Genomic DNA, 22,400 nt, shown 5'->3' on the forward strand with positions numbered 1-22,400 from the left:
TAACATGGAAAACAAGAATGTGTCCCAAGTACACGACTGCCCAATCCGCACTATCATTTTCTATGTTAAGTTGACCGTGAAAATGGGATAAAATCTCTAATTTGGCATTAAAATTAGAAAGATCAAATCATAGGGGACATGTTTACTAAGTTTCAGGTTGATTGGACTTCAACTTCATCAAAAACTACTTCGACCAACAACTTTAACCTGAACCGGGACGAACGGACGAACGGACGTACAGACCAGAAAACATAATTGGGCATAAAATCTACATTTTGGCACAATAAGTCCTACAAGGAGTTGACTCACAATTTTAGCCTTGATAACTTCTTTGTTAATAATGTTGTGCTGATATTTATTTTCTCTGCTGTAATTTTTTACGATAATTGTGAAAATTTAGGGTAAAAATTGTCATTTAAGGGCACTAACTCCTATAAGGAGTCGTCTGGCAGTTATGGTGCAAAAGGCCAGTAGGGAAATTTTTACATCTTGATCATTTCTGTCAAAGACAGAATTTATCTACCTACAGCTGTTTGCAAGATTTAATACACAAAACTTCCATTTTATCCCCAGTTTTTTTTTGAAATTTCAGCCATGTTTGTTGATAGGCGCTATCTTCGGACACATTTTAAATCTATATATACCCAATGATGATGGTGACCAAGTTTGTTGTTTTCAATTGGCCCAGTAGTTTCAGACGATAGATTTTTGCAAAAGTAAACGGACGACGACGGACACCTTGATTGTGATACCCCTTCGGTTTAGGTGAGCTAAAAAAAACCCGTAAGAGTCAATTATCTTTTTTCTTCCAAAAAATATAATATAAATATAAAGCTAATATAAATACAGAAGCTAAGTAATATGTTAACAATTTTACTCTGTTGGTATTATAATATTGACAGAATCGTACATCCGGGTTGACTTTCTTGTTAATCTGAAAAAACATCCACACAGACGAAATGAAACATAGAAGCTCACAAAACTTAACAAAGAAAGCATACGAATAAGAGTTTCAAATCCCATCAAAACCCGTAAGACTCATTTATCTTTTTTCTTTCAAAAATAATGAACTGTTTTTATATATTTTTTCTGCCCAGAATTTTTATAAAGATTGCAATACCCAATGCTGAAATATTGTAAGATTGGATGGATATAAACGCATATAAAGAAATAAGTCAAAATTAAAAAAAAAGAACGCATATGAAAGAAACATTTAGGAAATTTGATTTAATCTTTTCCTCTTTTGAAACATAAACAAAGAAAATGTATACAACTGCAGCACTATAAATGTTTAAGCTATAATATATTTAAACTTTCTACTTTAAAACGAAACTTGAAAGTGATGCCATCATTTATCACATGCAGGTAAAGCAAATTTCAGGAAACGGGGGTCCGTTTTTTTTTTAATAAGAAAACTCTTCAAACCTCAGATTCGTTTGTTTGATTATGATTAAGTACAACTATGAAAACAAAAATCTTGTCAGCTAATTTGTCAAATATGGGCTTCGTACTGTTGTTCGTATTCATATCTCTTTTTCTTAGCAGAAACGTAGATACAACATGTATACCAAATATAGCCAGTCACTCAAAATCAAAATAAGGAGGGCTATGCGAAGATGAAACAATCTTTAGAAATGACACCGTACATATAAGATAATTGTTGCAAAAGGATAGAATTCAATGAAAAGACTAGGAAGGTTATGTGTAATAATTTTAGTTCTACTTATTTATTCTCTCTTTGTATTTTTAAATTTTCAGGTATTCGAATATTTATATATCAATCATTGTCCTTCAATTGTTTGGGTATACGAGTTCAAGAGTTTGAGGATAACCCAAGAAAAGCACTTCGGATACACAAATTAAAAGCTGTTATTTTCCTTTTTCAATGATAAAGAAAGATTTATTAGGGCTTCACACGAACATACAGTTTTCGATATCACAAACTAGTCAAAACATTTACTAAATTTTATCATCGGTATAAAGACATCATTCGTAAATATAGCTCAACATGCAGACTTCTAATACGTTCAGGTATTTCACATCCAATTTTTTATGGAAATATTCTTTATAAAGCACAAAGGTGTCAGTAATCACCTCAGAAACTTACAAAACCTTTGAATAGACTTATTAAGAAGGGATATAATTACGATACTGTTGTCAAGTCATTAAAGATTGCATATTTTGGCGTTAATATTGAGTCACTGATAAGGTCTTTGCATCGGAACTAAACACATTTATCCTAAAAACAGTTATTGGCATGACACGGGTTATGTTCTTCTCATATATGTTATGATGGTATGATACTAAACCTCTAACGGGAAGGATTGTGCCTGATGTTCATATGATGAAATCATAATCTTTCAGTCAGTTTAATTGAAGTCGGGAGCTGGCATGTCAGTTAACTGCTAGTAGTCTGTTGTTATTTATGTATTATTGTCATTTTGTTTATTTTCTTTGGTTACATCTTCTGACACCAAAATCGGACTTCTCTTGAACTGAATTTTAATGTGCGTATTGTTATGCGTTTACTTTTCTACATTAGTTTGAGGTATAGGGGGAGGGTTGAGATCTCACAAACATGTTTAACCCCGCCGCATTTTTGCGCCTGTCCCAAGTCAGGAGCCTCTGGGCTTTGTTAGTCTTGTATTATTTTTATTTTAGTTTCTTGTGTACAATTTGGAAATTAGTATGGCGTTCATTATCACTGGACTAGTATATATTTGTTTAGGGGCCAGCTGAGGGACGACTCCGGGTGCGGGAATTTCTCGCTACATTGAAGACCTGTTGGTGACCCTCTGCTGTTGTTTTTTATTTGGTCGGGTTGTTGTCTCTTTGACACATTCCCCATTTCCATTCTCAATTTTAGTCTCAATCAATTATTAAGTAAAGTATATTATAAAGTCGCGTATACTTAAAATCAATCATATCTATTGCGTAGAAATTTACTACTACGTTGCAAATGTCATTGATTCTCAAATGAACTCTACCTTTGTAATTCCACAAACGAACATTAATGAAAATATTTATTGCACTAAAATAATGTCACTATATGTGGGATTTAAAAACGCTTTGTCAAACTTTTCATCTGATAATACTGTTTTATTTCCTTTTAGTACAAATTCCTTACCTCCACACAGTAATTTGTACTTTATTGAAGATGGTTTTCCCATTCAGTAATAATTACCTACATTGTGTAAGATGGGACTGTCGCGGAAATGTAATGCTTCCCTATAAACATTAAAATTTACAACCTATACAAATATATTAACATTCTAGATACACGTGTACAAAAGGTAAGAATTATCTTATGTTAAAAGTTAAAAAAAAAAAAAAAATAGCAGGGTCGATTTCCTCGCAATTTTTTTCGCAACAGCGGTAAAAACTAAAGATTATAGGATTGTCTCAACCAATTTCCGAACTGTATATCGACAGTATCTTGTAGAATGAATCTTCTTTTCGATTTGTAAATTTGGAAAAATTATGGTGTAAAAATATCTGTGAGTACTTGATTTGAACAAAAGTTGACATATAGATATGATATGCCATTCCACATTACTTCTCGGTAGGTGTCACTTTTGGTGCAACAACTGTTTTTTATTTAAAATTTTGTTCTTCTCTTTTGTTTTGTAACTACGTTTGTAGTAAAATGAAAATTCATATTATTTTTTATTGGTATACTATACAATTACAAATTGATCCCAAGTGTCAATATAATCAACATTCCAGCAGTACCTACATACGAAAGATACATCTCCTATATATATGATATCCCAGAGCTTGCATTTCCTATCATACAATTTTTATAAAGAGTTACTGCTCACAATGAATTATCCATTAAACCAAGAGTTCCAAGCAGTTAAGTTGAAATAATCCCTTCGAAAATTAAACAGACAATAATCACGAGTTGGTTGAGCAATATGGAGTGTCTGGTTCATGCATGGTTCATATATGTGTCAATCGTCATAACCAAAATCCTATCCTATTTTCCTTCCAATTAAACTTTTCACTAGATTTGTACTTGCATGAGCAAAACGGCGGGTGTCACATGTGGAACAGAATTAGCTTACTCTTCTAGAAAGGGGTTCAATAAATTAAGGCAACAGTAGTATACCGCTTTTCTATCCTGTTTTTCCTGCTTTATTTTTAAGTACTTTTTTTATTTTCTCCATGTCTGTGTTGTTTATACCGCGCACCGATGTCAATGGTATCATGAAAACGCATTTCTATTTTAAATGGTCACAGTTTTTCAAATTGAAGAGTTAGAACATTTACCTGACCTATGTATTTGTTTGTTTTTGTACCTCATTTGTTTACACAAACATATATATTCACCAGGAAGAGGCTATGTCGGTGTCAGATTCATGTGATACGATTGACAACAGCGAAGAAGACGATGGATTTGAAGAAACAGCTGTTTTAAGACGATCAAATGGACCCAACAGAGGACGAGAATTATCTTCAAGAGATAGTATTGTATACAAGTATGAGACCCTCTGCCACTGTGAAGTAGAATGCCGTTGTCATGTTCAGCAGAATTTACGGGAGAGTACCGCCGTAAGCTTTTTTTTTTGCCTCACACGATTCATTGTATAAATATACCAACTTATCAGTACTAATTGTTCGAAGCTGACAAATTTAGAGCATTTAAAACAAAATTCAGGCAGGCATAACTATGCCAACCCTATTTTTACCAACAACAATTCTAGAAAATCGAACTTTACGTGTAAATATACCAACTCGACAAGACAAATACACATTTAGAGACAATGGATAATGCAACGATAACATTTATTTATAAGCATTGAAATGCCAGACAAAATCAAATTATTATATATTTTTTTTAAACACCCCTCATAATACCATGCAGATAATGAAAATCATTCGATTATCACATTACATAGAACTGTCTTATGATCCCGTAATTTTAATTTTAAATTTTATTTCCGTAATATCTATGACGTTTTCATATAAAATATGCTTCGAGCAAAGCCAACATCTCAATTAAAGAATGTCACCTTAATTAAAACATTGAGACGTGCTTTCTACAATTGAGAAAGGAAATGAATGCATAAGTTTATTGTATTTCACATTTATTTTAAATATTTTGTGTTTTAAATGTGTTTTAAATACCTTGTCATCTTACAAATGACTTGATTATATAACCTTCCAACTTAAATGAACAATTTAACCATTAGGGAAGTTCTCATAATACAAAATACCAAAATCAAATCTGGTTGTTCCTGATTTAGGTTTTTACAGGTTTTGATTTAGGACATGGTCATATTTTATAACACCTGCAACGATTAACTCTACTGTAGTTTTTATGTTTGATAAAATGACAGCAGAAACAAGTAAATAGAAGGACTTTTTAGGTTGTATAGTGGAATTTCAACATGAATATATTTATTACAAGACTTTATCTATTTTTTTGAAATATTTATCGTAAAAAAAAACTTTGAAGACACTAATATAATTAATAAATTCCAACACAATAAGTTGTGTTAACTTTGACCCTATAATGGTTTATTTTTACAAATTTAGATGAGAGAGTTGTCTCATTGGCACTCATACTACATTTTCTTATATCTGTTTGATTGATTGATTGATTGAGCATTTAATTTGATTGACTATTAACACAAAGTTAGTCTATATACTCACAAATTTCAAGAGACGAGCCAACATGTTAATGTATATGGTGTGTTCTGGCTTTTCTAACAAATGGTCATATTCTATTTAGATGGAAGTTATAGACACAACTACCAGAAGATCTGTTATTGATTTTATGGTAAAAGAAGATGTCGTTAAAGGTGGGATGAATCTTTGTTCGAACGATTATGGACATTTTATGGAAATCACAGATACCCGTAATAAATACCCTTCCAACATGGCATTGCGGTTAGTGTAACGTATTAGTAAGGGGTACATTGTATCTGCAGTTTATTATTTGTTGAGGCAAAATTTGAATTATATATTATTCCTTTTCATATTTGCATTTTTGTGTCGTTAACGCTGCCGATTAAGAAAAATAGAATAGTTCCAAACTCTGAGGAAATTCATAACGAAAAGTTTATAATAAAATAGCAAAAACAAAATTTCAAACACATCATACGAATGGATAACAATTGTCATTTTCCTGACTTGGCACAGACATTTTCTTATGTAGAAAATTATGAATTAAAACTGGTATTAATAGCTATCCAAACCTCTCACTTTTAAGACCGTCACATAACATTCCATTATATTGACAATGATGTTTGAACAAGACAAGCAGACATAATAGGTAAAAATGTCAAGCAGTCAAGAAAACAGTATTAGGTTGTATTGATAAAATTGAGAAAGGAAATGGTGAATATCTCAAAGCGACAACCACCCGACCATAGAGCAAACAACAGCCGAAGGCAACTGATTTCTTTTTGCTAACTCACATTCATGCTTTTTATGCCCCACCTACGATAGTAGAGGGGCATTATGTTTTCTGGTCTGTGCGTCCGTTCGTCCGTCCGTTCGTTTGTCTGTTCGTTCGTCCGTCTGTCCCGCTTCAGGTTAAAGTTTTTGGTCAAGTTAGTTTTTGATGAAGTTGAAGTCCAATCGACTTCAAACTTAGTATACATGTTCCATATGATATGATCTTTTTAATTTTAATGCCAAATTAGAGGGTTTACCCCAAATTCACGGTCCACTGAACATAGACAATGATAGTGTGAGTGGGGCATTCGTGTACTGGGGACACATTCTTGTTATCATTAAATTAATATACTTCCAGCAATACAGACAACATTCTCGGTATTAACAATCAAGCAGTTGATCAGTATCATCACAATATTGTCTTGGAAATGTTCCGGAATATGATTCAGGCTTCAACGGAAGAACCACTAAGTTTGGTACGTATCACTATAGGTTGATATTTTTGGATGTAAAAATAATCTATAAAATTGAGAATGGAAACGGGAAATGTGTCAAAGAGACATAAGCCCAACCGAAGAGCAGGAGAGCAACCAGATATATGTTTTAACAATATTAAGGTCATTTATCCTAGTTGTCTTATTTCTAAAATTGTATTACATTTTCCAAACCAGTGATATATGACTTTTTTCCAAACGTTTTAAATAACGGATCGGAGAAAGAGGTACAGCATACATGATACGTATTAATTCGGTGCACTAAGCGCTAAACAGTTCCAGAAAATCAATCACCGAGGTTTAAAATATTTCAAATAGTTCCATTATGTAGATAACTAGACCAAAAGACTAATTTGAATGTATGTTTCTTTAAAAAAAAAAACACACATATCGCATTGTCTTTTCTGCCCTGAATTCGTAATTTGTCAAAATAATCGTTAAAACAAAATTAATGGGAAACGGAATTAAAAGTAATAGACGTATTTACAATTTTGGTATTCAACTTAGCTTGGTCTCCGAATGAACCCCGATCTGTATTAGAACACACTTCTGACGTCAAGAAACACTCACTTTTGATAATGACTTTCGTGTTTTGAAACGTGCGTGATGAATATTTGTAGAAACTGGTGTTGTTTATAAAGGATAGATTTGCATACGAGTGAAAAGACGTCTATTTTTCAAAATTCTAAACTGTACTGTCGTCATTGGGAATATTCCGTTTCTATAACGATTCGCGAGTGCACTTTAGTTGGTAGAATACGGTCTTACTGTTTGGACGTTCAATATTTTAGAAAACATTATTCTTGAAAAGATTACATGCCTACTTTTAGAACAGTCTTCATTGTTCTGGTTTTTTTTATAAATATTATATATGCTGTTTAGATAGTCGAAAGACAAGAGGAAAATGGAAATAAAGACATAATAGAAATTGAAGTAAAAGTTGAAGTCGAATTTCAATGTAAGTATAAACTTAAATGTTGTTACTTCACTGTATTTTTATGTATACTTACTTACTTGTGAGTTTAAAAATGAAAGTTTATTTACTAGCACATATTTGGCAATTCAATTGACAATTGTTTATACACATATCTTTTTTTTTTCTCTTAAAACAGATGAACCTATCGTAAAAATTGAGGCAAATATTTGTCATTCCGCATCATACAACCTCAACATAAAATGTGTTAAGTATCTTGAATGTGTTGACTGTCGCATACACAATGGCGGGAAAACCAATTACTACGTCACGACAGATAAAATAGATAACATACACATGAGACCTCTCAGACATTCAGATAAAAAGAAAAGTAAGTATTTAACCCTTACACAAATTTATGTTTATTAACATTTGACTGAAATCAAAGCAAAAAACAACTTCATTTGCTATGAAAGGAGGAATGCTACAATATTTACAACCATCATATAGGTAAAGACAGTCAAGCAATAATACAGTGACGTTGCCACAATCAAGGAAAAGATAACTGTAATATGCTGTAGACTGATTTAAAGACATTATAGTTAGTAGAGAACTATCTGTATCTAACCTAGACTTCGATGCGTTTCTTTTTTGATTACATGTATATCATTGTAAGATGCAAGGGTAAGATCCTTATTCTTGCACCTAAAAAAAACCAAAGAAAATATTGAAAATGTTTTGATTGACAATGAATAAACTCTCAACAAGAGAAAACGAAATTAATATGCCTGATTAATTTCAACCGTTTTTTTTTGTTTGTTTCTTTTTCAAATAACATATCGCAATATATCATCTTATCATCGATTCTAAAATCTCAGAGAATGGTGTGAAACGAAACTAAACATTATACGTTTCGTTCGTTGTCCGTTTATATTCTATTTTTGAAACTGCTGTTGGTGGACTGATATTTTAAAATTATTTGTGACATGTCTTTTTTTTATTATCCGTAAACTTAATCAGATATAACAAAACTAATGTTACAGTTCCGACAGCAAAGATGGCGGCATTAAGCCATTCTTTTTTTTTTTTTGGTTTCTTTTTTGTTATGAGAAATATGATTGTGAATGACTTTTTATTTCCTTTCTTTTAATGTATTTTGAACTAATATGTGAACTGATGTTAACATAATAAAAACAGAGTTTTATTATCTTCAGATATTTTTAAATGTTACAAGTTTCACGGCCTTTGTATACAGCGTGGCAGACGACCAATTCCGATGTTCATCGGTGTTTTCAAGTCATACGAAGACAACGAATTTGTAATGGCTTCAAGCAAGACAACTCTTTCCCTCATTGTACGTAGTTTTAGGGGCATATTTGTAGGAAAACTAATATTATATTGTTAGCATTGCTATTTTTTAATATAATAATCTAGATTTGACGTTTAGTTGAGCTTCCACGGAATTGATTTAGCATAATACGAAATATCACTTTGAATGATTTCATAGCTCATGAAATAATTTCAAAAGAAGCTAAAATAATGATTACACATTTGTAATACTTAGAAGTATTCATTAAGGTCTTAATTAAAAATGAGAGAACTTGTTTATACTCTGCCAATACGTAGTGTATATTGATCAATGTTCAAAAAATTGATAGGTCACCGCCCATTTTCTCAAGCTACAGTTGTGACAAATTGCCCCTTTTTTTATGGATTATACAGGAAAAAACATGTGATTATAATCTAAATCAAATGATAGAATTGTAAAATATAGTACGAGAAGATAACTTTTTACAGAAAATATGAAAATATCAAAAGAAAATTTAGGGTCATCGCACGTTTTTTTTCTGGCTAAAATACAAATAGGAAAATTCCATGTAGGGTCTTCCAGAAAATGCACTATATCAGAGTAGTCTCCCCTTAAAATATAGATTTACACAAACATCACAAATAAAGCAAAATTAATCTTACAGTTGTGAAAATATTAATAAATATAAGTTATAGTGTTATATATTTGTTCTTTTAAATAAAACTTCACGTTAGTAATCGCATTCCGGCATTAAATCTTGCTTACTTGATTGAAAATCTTGACCTCAGGTTCTCTGGGGTTTTTTTTACAATCAAAGATAGCGAAAGACACACACATCAAATTAATTGCTGATAACGTACGGTCTATTGTAAAAACCCAGGAGACTTTGTTTGGTCATTTAAGCAAGACTGATTTTAATATGTAATCAAATGGACCTAAAGAGTTTTGAACACGCGATACCTATATCATTGCTGTTGGTTAAATTGCTTTTGAAAATGATTACAATGGTCACATTTTCCGAAATTCCTGTGATGTCTGGTGGACAAGATATTTCGTAGACAAAGACATTCGACTAGTAACGTTCAGCGAATCAGTCAAATAAAAGACACGAAAAAAAAATTAAAAAACAAAACGAAAATCATTTGTCATGTTATTGAAAGAATGAAGAAAGCAAAAAGTAACATAACAAAAATACCAAATTCCGTGGACAATTCTAAACGGAAAGTACCTATGGTACAGACTACGTTCATAATGACTGTTAGAATGTAGCTAAATCAAAGAGGATTATTTAATTGACAAAATGATCTCACCCTTAATCGTTAGTAAACACTCGAATTCATTGCGAAAAAAGAAGATAAATTTTATTGTAATATTTACAAAAAATGCAAAGAAATCGAACAACACAAGCAAAACAAAAGAGTAGCAAATACATTACAATAATCAATTTCTAAATTTGAGTCAAGTAATTACACACACTTCATTGTATGTATAGGAATTTTAACTTCAAATTCATTGGGACTATGGTATTCAACATACCATCCGGCATTGAATAATCAAATGACGACGTCTACTTAATACCTTGTTTCTATGTTTTCTTTTTCGGATAAAAGGAAATGAAAAATAGTTCATCAGAAAAAAAGCAAATCCACTAGTTTAATAGAAACATCAAATGTGTGTTGACGCAAAACGTTAAAAATATGCTTTCAGTTAAAGAATCAGCATCTTAATGATGTTATTTTAGATAGTTTTACTAGAATCAACTTCTTCCAAAAGCGATAAAGATACATTGGTATTTACCTGTTTAAAGCAATTGTAAGAATCGACACTTTATCTTGGTATTTTAGACTTCAGAAATTTAATGCTGTCGTTTCTTATTCAATGATTTGTTTTATATATTTGAAATTTCAGAATATTCCCACCAAACTAAACACAAATATCAGACAAATTACCAGGGCAGATCCTAGATTCTTCATTGTATCTAGAACAGACAGTGGTCACTCATATTTTGAGTCCCTTCAACACAGAGGTAAATTAATGCCAAACATAGACCACTTTTATCATAAAAGAAAATACTAAACACACAGTTAATCCTGTGGTTTTTCGTTTTATATTAAAGCATAATACATTGCTTAGTGTATACCACATTTTTCAGCTTTATCAAATTATCAAAAACTCTCTAGATTATTTATCAAAAACTTGAAATATATTGACTTGATTGTGAACATTGCATCAGACGGGCCGACTTCCGGTAACACTGGCCCGGTGCACCTGAGATAGGGATTAGATTTGCTTTGATTTTAGTTTTGTTGTGCATTGCTTTGTGGAATGGTTTTGTTAGTTTCGTTTTTATCAAACAATTTGAATTCCCCTTTATATTTTCGCCTCTTTTACAAGATATAACTAAAATAATCTAGACGAATCTTTGCTTGTGTAGGCAGGTGTTTCTAACATTATTTTTTTCTTATATATGAAATCAAATAATTAATTAATCTAACTGTATATAATAAGTAGATACGTTTAAAGAACATATATTATTTACTGTAAACAACATAAAACTTGTTGTATTCAAATAATTTGTTATATGTTCGCCTTCTCGTTGTAACGCAGTCTGTAGCATGTGGCAGTAGCCGTGTGAACTAGCCTTTTTTATATAGAGTTTTGTAGATGATCTGCGGGGCTTTATTCGTCATGTAGCTCTTTTTACGACTTATTGTTTCCCTATTGTATATTCCTCCACATCTTGAATTAACATATTGTAAACATGTTTATACGATAACCGCACCAGAAGCCATGTATATGTTTTCTTATGATTTATTTTCTTCAAGAAATTGAATACACTCATCATGTTTTTAGATCAGCACTAATAATAAAAGTAAGAAAATGCTTCCTAAGGAGAAAACTATCAATCAGAGTCATAATAAAGAGGATTTATAAAGCTAAAGATATGGGTCAGTGTACTGCAAGGTTAACTGCCTACAACGTTCGATTTTCAAGGGATTTCTTTACACCCAAACCAAGAATGTATTTATATGTATTTTATGTTTATTATCCTCTAGAACCTTCGCCGACTTTGATATAAAGTGCTTGTGTTGTAATTACTTTTTAATTGATCCTTAAAGTTTAACATCATTTTAATTTCAGGCAGTTATTGGAAATTTAATGGAAACACTTTAGGACTAGCACGACGATCAAATATGGAAGCGATGTCAAGTTATGACTCACATTTCCGATTTGTCCCCGTTGACTAAATAATGTACAAAGACTTTTACAAATGTTACTCGCCGTAGAATATAAACAATCATTTCAGTTTGTTAGTTTATGCAATGCACTGCACCTTAAGCCTTTTTTTTTTACTAATTCCAAAAGAGCAGAAATACGATATGTGTCGACAAGTCAATGTGTAATGTAAAGTACCAACTACATGCAACATTTCTATGTGTTTTTTAAAGAAATTGTTATGTTTAAATGTTTGCCAATGAACGTCAAGCAATAAAAAATCAATTAATTAATGTGTCTTTCCCCATTTGGACTGTGGTTCTATTTTGTCATATATCTTTTATTTTAAAATATTTGATAGTATGATTTATGAAATACGTGGGTGTTGTGTCAATGCTTTGATTTTGATTTTTTGTGTTTTAACGCCACTTTAAAGCACCGCATTTAGGCTTTTTCGTGACGGCCAGTTTTTATTGGTGGAGGAAGCCGGAGAGCCCGGAGATGAGACAGCAATAAAAATACATACAAAGATATGATTTGTCTTTTATAAGAGAGGCAAACGATATCATGGGAGCAATCAAAACTCATAAGTCGATGAGAAACTGATACTGCGGTGGCAAAATAAAACTGGCAAGTTCACTAAACACTACACAGAAAACTAAAGAGCTCACAAAAAAATGGGAGCAAGAAGGAAAATCGAATAAAATATTAATATCTTAAAGGAATTTTGATAAGGTATGGCGCTCTACAAATATTGGTATTATTCTTTTTAAACTGAATTGTGAGTCTTCTAGGTTTTTTTTTTGTTTTTCCATTTCCGACCATACGGCATGCATGACTTGGTATTCTGTTTGAAAGCATAACTTCTGCCATTCAAAAAATATATATGTATGTCTTAACAATATCTATGAAAAACATGGTATCAGTAACATAATCTCCCAACGGATGTTAATTAATGCATCTTCTGTAATCATGGTCATGTTGACGAAACTCAAAAGAATGGTCTGCTTTAAACCATCAAAACTCGGTTAGATGTGTATTTGAATTACAAAACATATGCAAGTATTCCAGAATATTTTTAAAATCGTCATCAATAAGTTCACGATGCAAATTTTAAATTCAGGTCAAATCTATCAAATAGTGGTATGACAAAGATTTTCCTTATTACTTTTCCAGTCTTTGAAGCGTTAATAGCTCGACATTCTTAACAAACTCTTGTCCGTTGATACAAAGATGCTATTTGTTTATTGGCCGTTCACATATTAAAACTCATTTGCGATTAAGACATCCCCGTTTGTACTCTGTTGGTCATTCGGTTGTGGTGATAACAGAACATATATGTCAGAATTAGCGTCAATGTCAACACAGTTATCGTTCCAGACAACACTTGATATAATTATGTTCATAAAAATGAGCAAATTTAAGTTAATCCACATATTTATATACATGACGTATCCGATTTGCTTTCAGATGTTTTTATATCTGTGTTTTCAGAGGGTTTTATATCTGTGTTTTCAGAGGTTTTTATATCTGTGTTTTCAGATGTTAATATATCTGTGTTGTTTCCTTTTATCCAATATGTTGTCATTAAGCCCTTTCCCTGTAACAAAGAGATATATAATTTCAACAGATGAATTATGTTTGATATCTTTTAAAAGCTCTACAAGTGGAAATCAATCTAATAACATTGTTACTTTATAAATATAGCGGATTGGTTAACAAGTTGTTTTTAACTTATATCAACTCCTTTCAAGTTTGCGGGTGCGAGTTATGCCTAGTAGCGGCCTTAGCCTGCTCTATTTTGAAATCAACATGGGCGACTTTTAAGTGCAAGAAATATTGCTGTCTCGTAACAAAGATCAGCCATTTATTTTCCCCTCCCTACGGACTATCATCGTTTCTCAAGCCCATACTCACAAATGGTGTTAAGGGAGTTGTTACTTTGTTGCATTGTATATCATTAACGTATTTTGTCAGTTGAATTACCGAAATGGGAAAAGATGGCATACCTATTCATAACTCGATATATTTGATGTTGATATTCATCTGTTAAATTATATACCTCGTGAAAAGTAAAATCACAAAAATACTGAACTCAGAGGAAAATCCAATCGGAACTCGTACAAACAGGATTTACTATTCCACATTTCCATGTACTAGAATATTATCCTGAATGTCTACTAACGTTCAAGCATATTAGAATACACAGTTCGTGTTTATCTCTCATTTCGTTGGTTTTTGTATAGCTTGCATATGATTGGATATGTATGGAGTTGTATCCCGATTTTATTTTGATATTAGCGGAATGTGATCGTTAATTTACTTACTTTTATCTGCAATATCCCTCTACATTTAACGTCAAATTCAGAAAAATTGCCAAGTAACATCTTTGTTGCTTCACTGATATGTATCTTCATTGCTAAAGTATAAGTCAAAATGCCTAGATAACATTCAGCTGCTTGTTGTGTTACATTCTATGACATACAATCATAGACCTTGGGTGTGGGCAATCAATTATAACTATTATCATTATGTTGGATACGTATTATTGTATTCACAAATGTTGAGAATTCATTGTATTTATACCCTTTGACATACGCACTCCTGTACAGTTAATTCAATAACCCGGAGCACCTGAGCTCCGTGTTGGGTTCATGTTGCTTCGTATTAGTTTTCTATGAATGTTAAGTGTTCTGTTGTTTGCCCTTTGATACATTTTCTGCAATGACATTTTGTCAATTTATTTTCGACTTAAGAGTTTGAATATCACTTTGGTATCTCTTATATAACAACATTTTTTAAAATACCCACGAAGAATGGCCGTACCTTTTTTATTTGTCAAGAATTTAAATGTGAATAATGTATAAGAAAATACAGTAAATATCTATGAACTAAATCTATATATCTATCACACTAATTATCACACCTTCACCATTTGATTCCATTCTTGAAGCAGTGTTGACTGTATCTCCAAATAAGCAATACCTTGGCATCTTCCTACCTACCACGCCTGCGCATACAGATCCTACAATACAATAGACAGTTTTTACCTTTATGTTTACATTTCCAAGATTCAATATTCAAAGTTTTCTTATCCTCAGACACAACAATGTACAAGAGGTCAATTTACATACATACATAAGTACATGTAGACGAAATATCTATACAGTAATTACAATACAATTATGAAAAACATGTATATATACGACAACAGGAGCTAACGCACAATAAACAATCATGCACGTGATTCTCGTTACACTTTCATGTGTATTTACGGTCAGTCTCTATCATTTGGATTTTAACACAATGTCATGAATATGTGAGTTTTTACATATGTATTAAAACGTGAATAATTAAAGATATATGATAATGTTTTTTTAAGAATATACAAATATTACGATATGATGATCACGTATTATGCATTATTTTATTTTATTAATATTGAAGTTGTCCTTATCAATAATAAAACTACACGACAACAGAATTAATTTTAATTTCTTATTGAAGCACCAGGAAATGATAGGTATCAAAGTATAAATTAATTTTTGAACGAACTTGAAAAGAAAACAAACATGAACAAACAAAAAACCAGACAAGCATAACAAACACAACAAACGTACGGAACAATAAAAAGGACACCATCTCAATAAAAAAAGTAGTTATTTCATTATAGAATATTGTTCAAGAACATATACTAATACTTATTGTTTCAACTACATATGTGTGTTGAATTATTGAAGTATATATTAGTTCTTCTATCCTGACAAAGCTGTTACTTAAAAATATAAAAATAGTCCACCTTGGTTGGTATTAACCTAGTGCCAACATAATTCAAAATAACAGTTACGATATATGACTACGACTTTACTACCTGAGTGAATTCCGATTCTGCATTGCAAAGATTTATTCGGATTGTGAGGAATCCTGAAACATTCGACTGAGTCTCTTATAGACAGCGCCATCTGTGCTATTTCTTTGACATGTTTAATGCCATTCAGAACTGGAAGACCAGACACTACCATGTACGCATCCCCTATTGTCTCAACCTGAATAGATAAATAGTTTAATAATGTAGAGTACACGACAGAGATGTGGTTTAATTGTTATTGAAACATCTTTCAACCAAAGTAATATTACCTGCATCTACGTAAATCTAAGACTTCTGACAGGAATGACCAAATCCCATACATAATGGTCAGCTATGAAAGTTCCAAATAGTGCCCGAAATGACAATATGTCAAGCGCCTACATTTGATAAATACAATTAACATAAAAACAGTACGAATATAGCACACATATATGAGCAGATAACCAATGCATTACCTATATATAAGGCGCTTACTTTAGATGTAAGGTTAACAATACAAGATGCAAGTCTTTTATTGTCAATTATGGCGCCCAATTATTTGGGCAGTACAATTAAGTTAAATTTCATACAAGTGATTACATTGATTATTTAAGAATTAAATGCTTCCTTTTGTAACTTCATTGGGGTGTAAAAGCGTTGACCGAAGTACATTTCATTCTAAAAATGTGCGCACGTTCAACGGTTTTACAACCCTATGAAGTTACATAAAGAAGCATACAATACTTATAATTACATTTTTTAGCTAGGATCATGAAAACACGATTTTTATCAAGTTTTTATTAAATTTACGTGTACACTTTATTGTGGGACCTCGTGTATTCATGAGTGGTAAATTTTATTGTGTAATGAAGTTGATTAATGAATAACGCGAGATTGCAGTATAGCCAATCAGAATAACTTATTATAATGAAGCATACATCTAATGTAATTATTTAACATTAAAACAAAATCAATTCTCCATGAGCAAACCATTTTCTACAGAAATAATATACAATTATTTCACACAGATGTATAGTATAATACAGATGGACAAACTATCGGTGACTAAACTGTATCTGTATTTTACCGAGAATTAAATTTCCCTTAAATAACAACACAACATACAATAAAAAGGAACCAACTGTAAACAGTACAAAAAAAAACATTTAAAAAAACATTACTAAAGCTACTTCACAACACACAGAGACCAAATGACGACTGTAGAGGACGAAATATTTACGACTGACATACTACTTGGGGAGGCCTGTTACAAAATATTCCGACATCAAATGCTTGAAATACACTGTTGTGCAGATTAATCAATTTTGATTTCCTATATAAAAAGGTTTAGTTGGGTAGACAACTAAGAACATAAAAATAAAACATAGATTCGCGACCGGATGACATTTTTCTAAATGCGAGTTAAGTACCTTGTGTAAAATTAAGGTATATAGAATTTTATCAAGTGTCCTTAAAAAAAGTCTATAAAGCTTTCAAAACCATCAAATCTGTAACTAAGTAACAGACACATTGGAAATGATGGAGGTAAATTAATTTTTGATATCCTAATCCTCCTCTTTGTAATGTCGATCAATACATTAACTAACAATAAATAAAAAGCATACTTTTGTCTCTTGTTTTGGACCATGATTTATTTATCAGTTGTTAATTGTAGATTTTATTAATGGCTTTTAGTAACAGGGAGCGCTGTCTTTTGTTGTGCCTCATGCCTCATGCCGATCTGATGTTTATTGCCATACCAAACGTATTTGTCTGTTATACCTTTATTTCATTTTATTGTTTCATTATCAATCAGGACGTTAATTTTTACCGTTTGAATTGTTTCACATTTTGTCAAGTCGGGACCTTTCAAAGCTGACTTTACGATAAATATTTTTATCACGATCGGATGCCATGACCTTAAGTTGCTTTAACCAACACGCAGTTTGTATCCTGTTAGAAAGGTTCCAAATGGGCATTCATAACTTAGTTTTTTTATATTGATAAATTTAGTTCACAAAATGACCAAACGACCATTATGATAGGTATTATACCATAAAATTAATAAAAATATTCTACACCTGCAAATACTGAAAACAAGGTCAAATCAATCAAAAAGAGGGCATGAAAAAAAACCTGACAACATAAAAAAAATATAATATATGAACCAAAAAACTGAAATGGTAACGATATCGGTTCTTTTTATTAAAAAAAAGCCTGAAATACCATTTAATGGAGAGAGAAAAAAGCAAAACTTGTATTAATACAATATATTTCTACCTTTGCCTTTCGTAATTAACGATCTTGAGGGTTCAATGAGGAAAGTATAATCTCCTGAATACATTTAATAAGCACATATTTTATTTTAAACTTTTCCTGTTTATCGTATTTCATCAAAGGTCAAATCCAACTATTAGGACATTCGTAATTAAGGAATTTACAGAAATTTAATCATAATAACATCCGTGCATATCAAAGTCCATTGGCACGTCATTCAAGGAAGAAGACAAAAGGAAAGTGTGAAAGGCTTCCTTTACACTGATAGTAATCTAGATTAATATGCCATTGTGTTCAAGTTCTTTTATTGTCATAATATTATGTAAACTAAGTCAAAAGTACATGACAACTATTTAACACAAACAATATATTTAAATCTTCGATATAAAATGGGAAGGTTAGTGATCTGAGGTTGGCGTAAATTTCAATGTCATTGCATGCTGTTTAGTCATATCAACTAAAAGTAAATAGCATTTCTGAAATACAAAAACAGTATGGGCTTTTGACTTATAAAGTTGATATTTTGGAGCGTATGTGTTCGGGATATTAATTTCATATAAGCAGATATCAAAATAATCTATCAGGCATATTTTGTGTACTGATTTCATTATCTTCACGAAGAAGCTTTATATTATGGATAAAACTTATATTTCACGATTCATTCAATACATTTAATCTGCACTCACATTTAAAAATGTGTGATGAGAATAGACATAGGTAAAAGGCATTGGAGGCTAGACATAGGCTCAATGTATTGGAAGCGAGACATAGGTTCAATGTTTTGGAGGCTAGACATAGGTACAAGGCATTGGAGGCTAGACATAGGTTCAATGTATTGGAGGCTAGACATAGGTACAAGGTATTAGAGGCTAGACATAGGTTCAATGTATTGGAGGCTATACAGAGATTCAATGTTTTGGAGGCTAGACATAGGTTCAATGTAATGGAGGCTAGACATAGGTTCAATGTTTTGGAGGCTAGACATAGGTACAAGGCATTGGAGGTTAGACATAGGTTCAATGTATTAGAGGCTAGACATAGGTTCAATGTATTGGAGGCTAGACATAGGTACAAGTCATTTGAGGCTAGACATAGGTTCAATGTATTTGAGGCTAGACATAGGTTCAATGTATTGGAGGCTAGACATAGGTTCAATGTATTGGAGGCTAGACATAGATTCAATGTATTGGAGGCTAGACATAGGTTCAATGTATTGGAGGCTAGACATAGGTTCAATGTATTGGAGGCTAGACATAGGTTCAATGTATTGGAGGCTAGACATAGGTTCAATGTATTGAAGGCTAGACATAGGTTCAATGTATTAGAGGCTAGACATAGGTTCAATGTATTAGAGGCTAGACATAGGTTCAACGTATTGGAGGCTAGACATAGGTTCAATGTATTGGAGGCTAGACATAGGTTCAATGTATTGGAGGCTAGACATAGGTACAATGTATTGGAGGCTAGACATAGGTACAAGGTATTGACAATATTATTGCTAAATTGTTTGTATCTTATTCTAAAACTATGTCTTGCCACAACACAATCTGTGTTCATCCTACCTTATAAACATCATGTCTGTCTATAATTTCATCAAAGCAGTTGTAAAGATCGTTTAGCAAGTCAACAATCTTAAATTAAAAGAAAAACATATATTAAATTTTACCATATCGTTCTAAAAGCTGAAATAAGTGTTTTGCATTATTTGTACCACTTATATATATACAAAATTGTGTCTAACATAAGATATATATACAAAATCATAAAAAACGCCAGGCGTTTAACTTGGTATACCAACCGAGCATTTTAGTGACGATCGATTCGGCACACTTGAAATGTCAAAACAAAGTTCTCAATTGAAGAGTGCCGAAAACCAAAATTTCTGTAAAAGTTCCATTATGACCTTGGTTAGAGCCACCTTAGGGTTTCAAATATTTTTAATAAAGTAGATTGGTTACGGATATAGTAATATCAGTTTTATAAAATTTGAAGTGGTGAATTAAAATATCGAAATGACAAATTTAGTTCAATTCAATTCCAATTTTGAAAATAACTTCAAACGCACTAACATTTAAAGAGTTATTTTAATTTTCCATGACCAAAATTACAGTCGACTTCTATTTACAGCGGATATCATCAGTACAGCAATTGATACGATATTCCCGTTCTCCCATTTCCTATCATGATTTTCTTGATAAAGGGCTGCTGCTCACAAGTAAGCTATTAAACCAAGAGTTCCAAATGGTGAAGTTGAAATCATCACTTCGTAAATTTTACGAACGCCATCACGAGTTGGTTGACCGCTATGGAATAACGGTTTCACAAATTATATCGGATATGTTACTTACGTCCCCTTCCATTTCATGAATATGACCTACCGATTTAGACTATTTACCGGATTTGTAATCTCATAAGCAACTGGACGGTGCCACATGTGGAGCAGGATCTGCTTACCCTTCCGGAGTATCTGAGATCGCCCCATGTTTTCGGTGGGGTTCGTGTTCTTTATTCTTTAGTTTTCTATGTTGTGTCATGTGTACTTTTGTTTGTCTGTTTGTCTTTTTTCATTTTCAGCTATGGCGTTGTCAGTTTAATTTGGATTTATGAGTTTGACTGTCCATCTGGTATCTTTTGTCCCTCTTTTATGCCAGTGTGTGCTTCGACTCTGACATAGTTTTTGACATACATATCAACCTTCCGTTGATACCGTTTTTAAAGTTCCAACTCCATCAGGCAAAATTGACTTTCCATATTTTTTGCTTTGGTGTTTCCTTTTTCATTAACCTCACTAAATATTAACAGATACCAAGCTTTCCTATATCGGTATTGAATTTACAAATTCGTGGTGAGGATAATAAGGCAAAAGGCTTCGGACGCCTTGAATCTTTGAAGTGTTCTTTTTATTTAAGCGTATTGTAAGTGATTTGCGAGATTATAATAGTACATGAAGTTTTATCTGGAAAAGCGGACTCTTGGATGAAAGTTCAGTAAAGCCTACGATATCACTAAAATATATCGTTAAGCAATCAAAAGCTTTACCTGGAAATGTAAACTACGGGTTCAAATTAAGTTAAGCCTACGGTTATACTTAAATATCATTACACAATCAAAACCTTTATCAAAAAAAGGTGTAGACTTATTTGAAATGTAAGTATAGACAACTACAACTACAATATATTGTTATACAATCAAACGCTTTACCTGGAAAGGTGTACTCTGAGATGATATGTCACTCAAAATCAGCCTCTCAAAATAAGGAGAGCTATGCGAAGATGAAACAATCTTTAGAAATGACACCGAACATATAAGATAATTGTTGCAAAAGGATAGAATTCAATGAAAAGACTAGGAAGGTTCTGTAGGATAATTTCAGTTCTACTTATTTATTTCTCTTTTTTTTTTGGATAAAATTTTCAGGTATTCGACTATTTATATATCAATCATTGTCCTTCAATTGTTTGGGTATACGAGTTCAAGAGTTTGAGGATAACCCAAGAAAAGCACTTCGGATACACACATTAAAAGCTGTTATTTTCCTTCTACAATGATAAAGAAAGATTCATTAGGGCTTCACACGAACATACAGGGTATAAATCAATTATCAAGTAAAGTATATTATAAAGTCGTGTATACTTAAAATGAATCTATCTATTGCATCGAAATTTACTACTACGTTGCAAATGTCATTGATTCTCAAATGGATTCTACCTTTGTAATTCTACAAACGAACATTTATGAAAATATTTGTTACACTAAAATAAGGTCACTATATGTGGGATTTAAAAACGCTTTGTCAAACGTTTCATCTGATAATACTGTTTTATTTCCGTTTAGTACAAATTCCTTACCTCCACACAGTAATTTGTACTTTATTGAAGATGGTTTTCCAATTCAGTATTAATTACCTTCATTGTGTAAGATGGGACTTATAAACATTAA

At 31.9% G+C, this 22,400-nt stretch overlaps 2 protein-coding genes across 2 annotated transcripts; one reads left to right on the forward strand and one right to left on the reverse strand.

The window, feature by feature from the left end:
• The first annotated feature begins 3,178 nt into the window (after positions 1 to 3,178).
• Positions 3,179 to 12,630, forward strand: LOC139517897 (uncharacterized). Its single transcript, XM_071309388.1, has 9 exons — positions 3,179 to 3,293; positions 4,336 to 4,554; positions 5,738 to 5,895; positions 6,764 to 6,881; positions 7,782 to 7,857; positions 8,012 to 8,203; positions 9,027 to 9,166; positions 11,030 to 11,147; positions 12,263 to 12,630. The coding sequence occupies exons 2-9, from the start codon at positions 4,345 to 4,347 to the stop codon at positions 12,367 to 12,369; spliced, it is 1,119 nt and encodes a 372-aa protein (XP_071165489.1). The 5' UTR covers positions 3,179 to 3,293; positions 4,336 to 4,344; the 3' UTR covers positions 12,370 to 12,630.
• On the reverse strand, positions 11,551 to 22,397 carry LOC139515521 (atrial natriuretic peptide receptor 1-like). Its single transcript, XM_071305098.1, has 7 exons — positions 22,367 to 22,397; positions 21,406 to 21,500; positions 20,024 to 20,092; positions 16,209 to 16,383; positions 15,264 to 15,362; positions 14,665 to 14,756; positions 11,551 to 13,937 (listed from the first exon to the last, which is right to left on the reverse strand). Exons 1-7 carry the CDS (start codon positions 22,395 to 22,397, stop codon positions 13,776 to 13,778), a joined length of 723 nt encoding a protein of 240 aa, XP_071161199.1. The 3' UTR covers positions 11,551 to 13,775.
• Between the last annotated feature and the right edge of the window lie 3 nt (positions 22,398 to 22,400).

The sequence above is a fragment of the Mytilus edulis genome, chromosome 3 (assembly GCF_963676685.1).
Source record: "Mytilus edulis chromosome 3, xbMytEdul2.2, whole genome shotgun sequence".
Lineage (NCBI taxonomy): Eukaryota > Metazoa > Mollusca > Bivalvia > Mytilida > Mytilidae > Mytilus > Mytilus edulis.

Excerpts from the sequence above, each read along its gene's own strand:
- LOC139517897 (XM_071309388.1), top strand. The coding sequence starts at position 4,345 with ATGTCGGTGTCAGATTCATGTGATACGATTGACAACAGCGAAGAAGAC. Across the intron at positions 6,882-7,781 it reads CGGAAGAACCACTAAGTTTG|ATAGTCGAAAGACAAGAGGA; the intron begins GTACGTATCACT and ends TATGCTGTTTAG. Across the intron at positions 8,204-9,026 it reads ACATTCAGATAAAAAGAAAA|ATATTTTTAAATGTTACAAG; the intron begins GTAAGTATTTAA and ends TATTATCTTCAG.
- LOC139515521 (XM_071305098.1), bottom strand. The coding sequence starts at position 22,397 with ATGTTTATAAGTCCCATCTTACACAATGAAG. Across the intron at positions 20,093-21,405 it reads TTTTCCAGATAAAACTTCAT|ATTGTTGACTTGCTAAACGA; the intron begins GTACTATTATAA and ends TTTTAATTTAAG. Across the intron at positions 16,384-20,023 it reads ACAGACATGATGTTTATAAG|GTTGAGACAATAGGGGATGC; the intron begins GTAGGATGAACA and ends TTATCTATTCAG.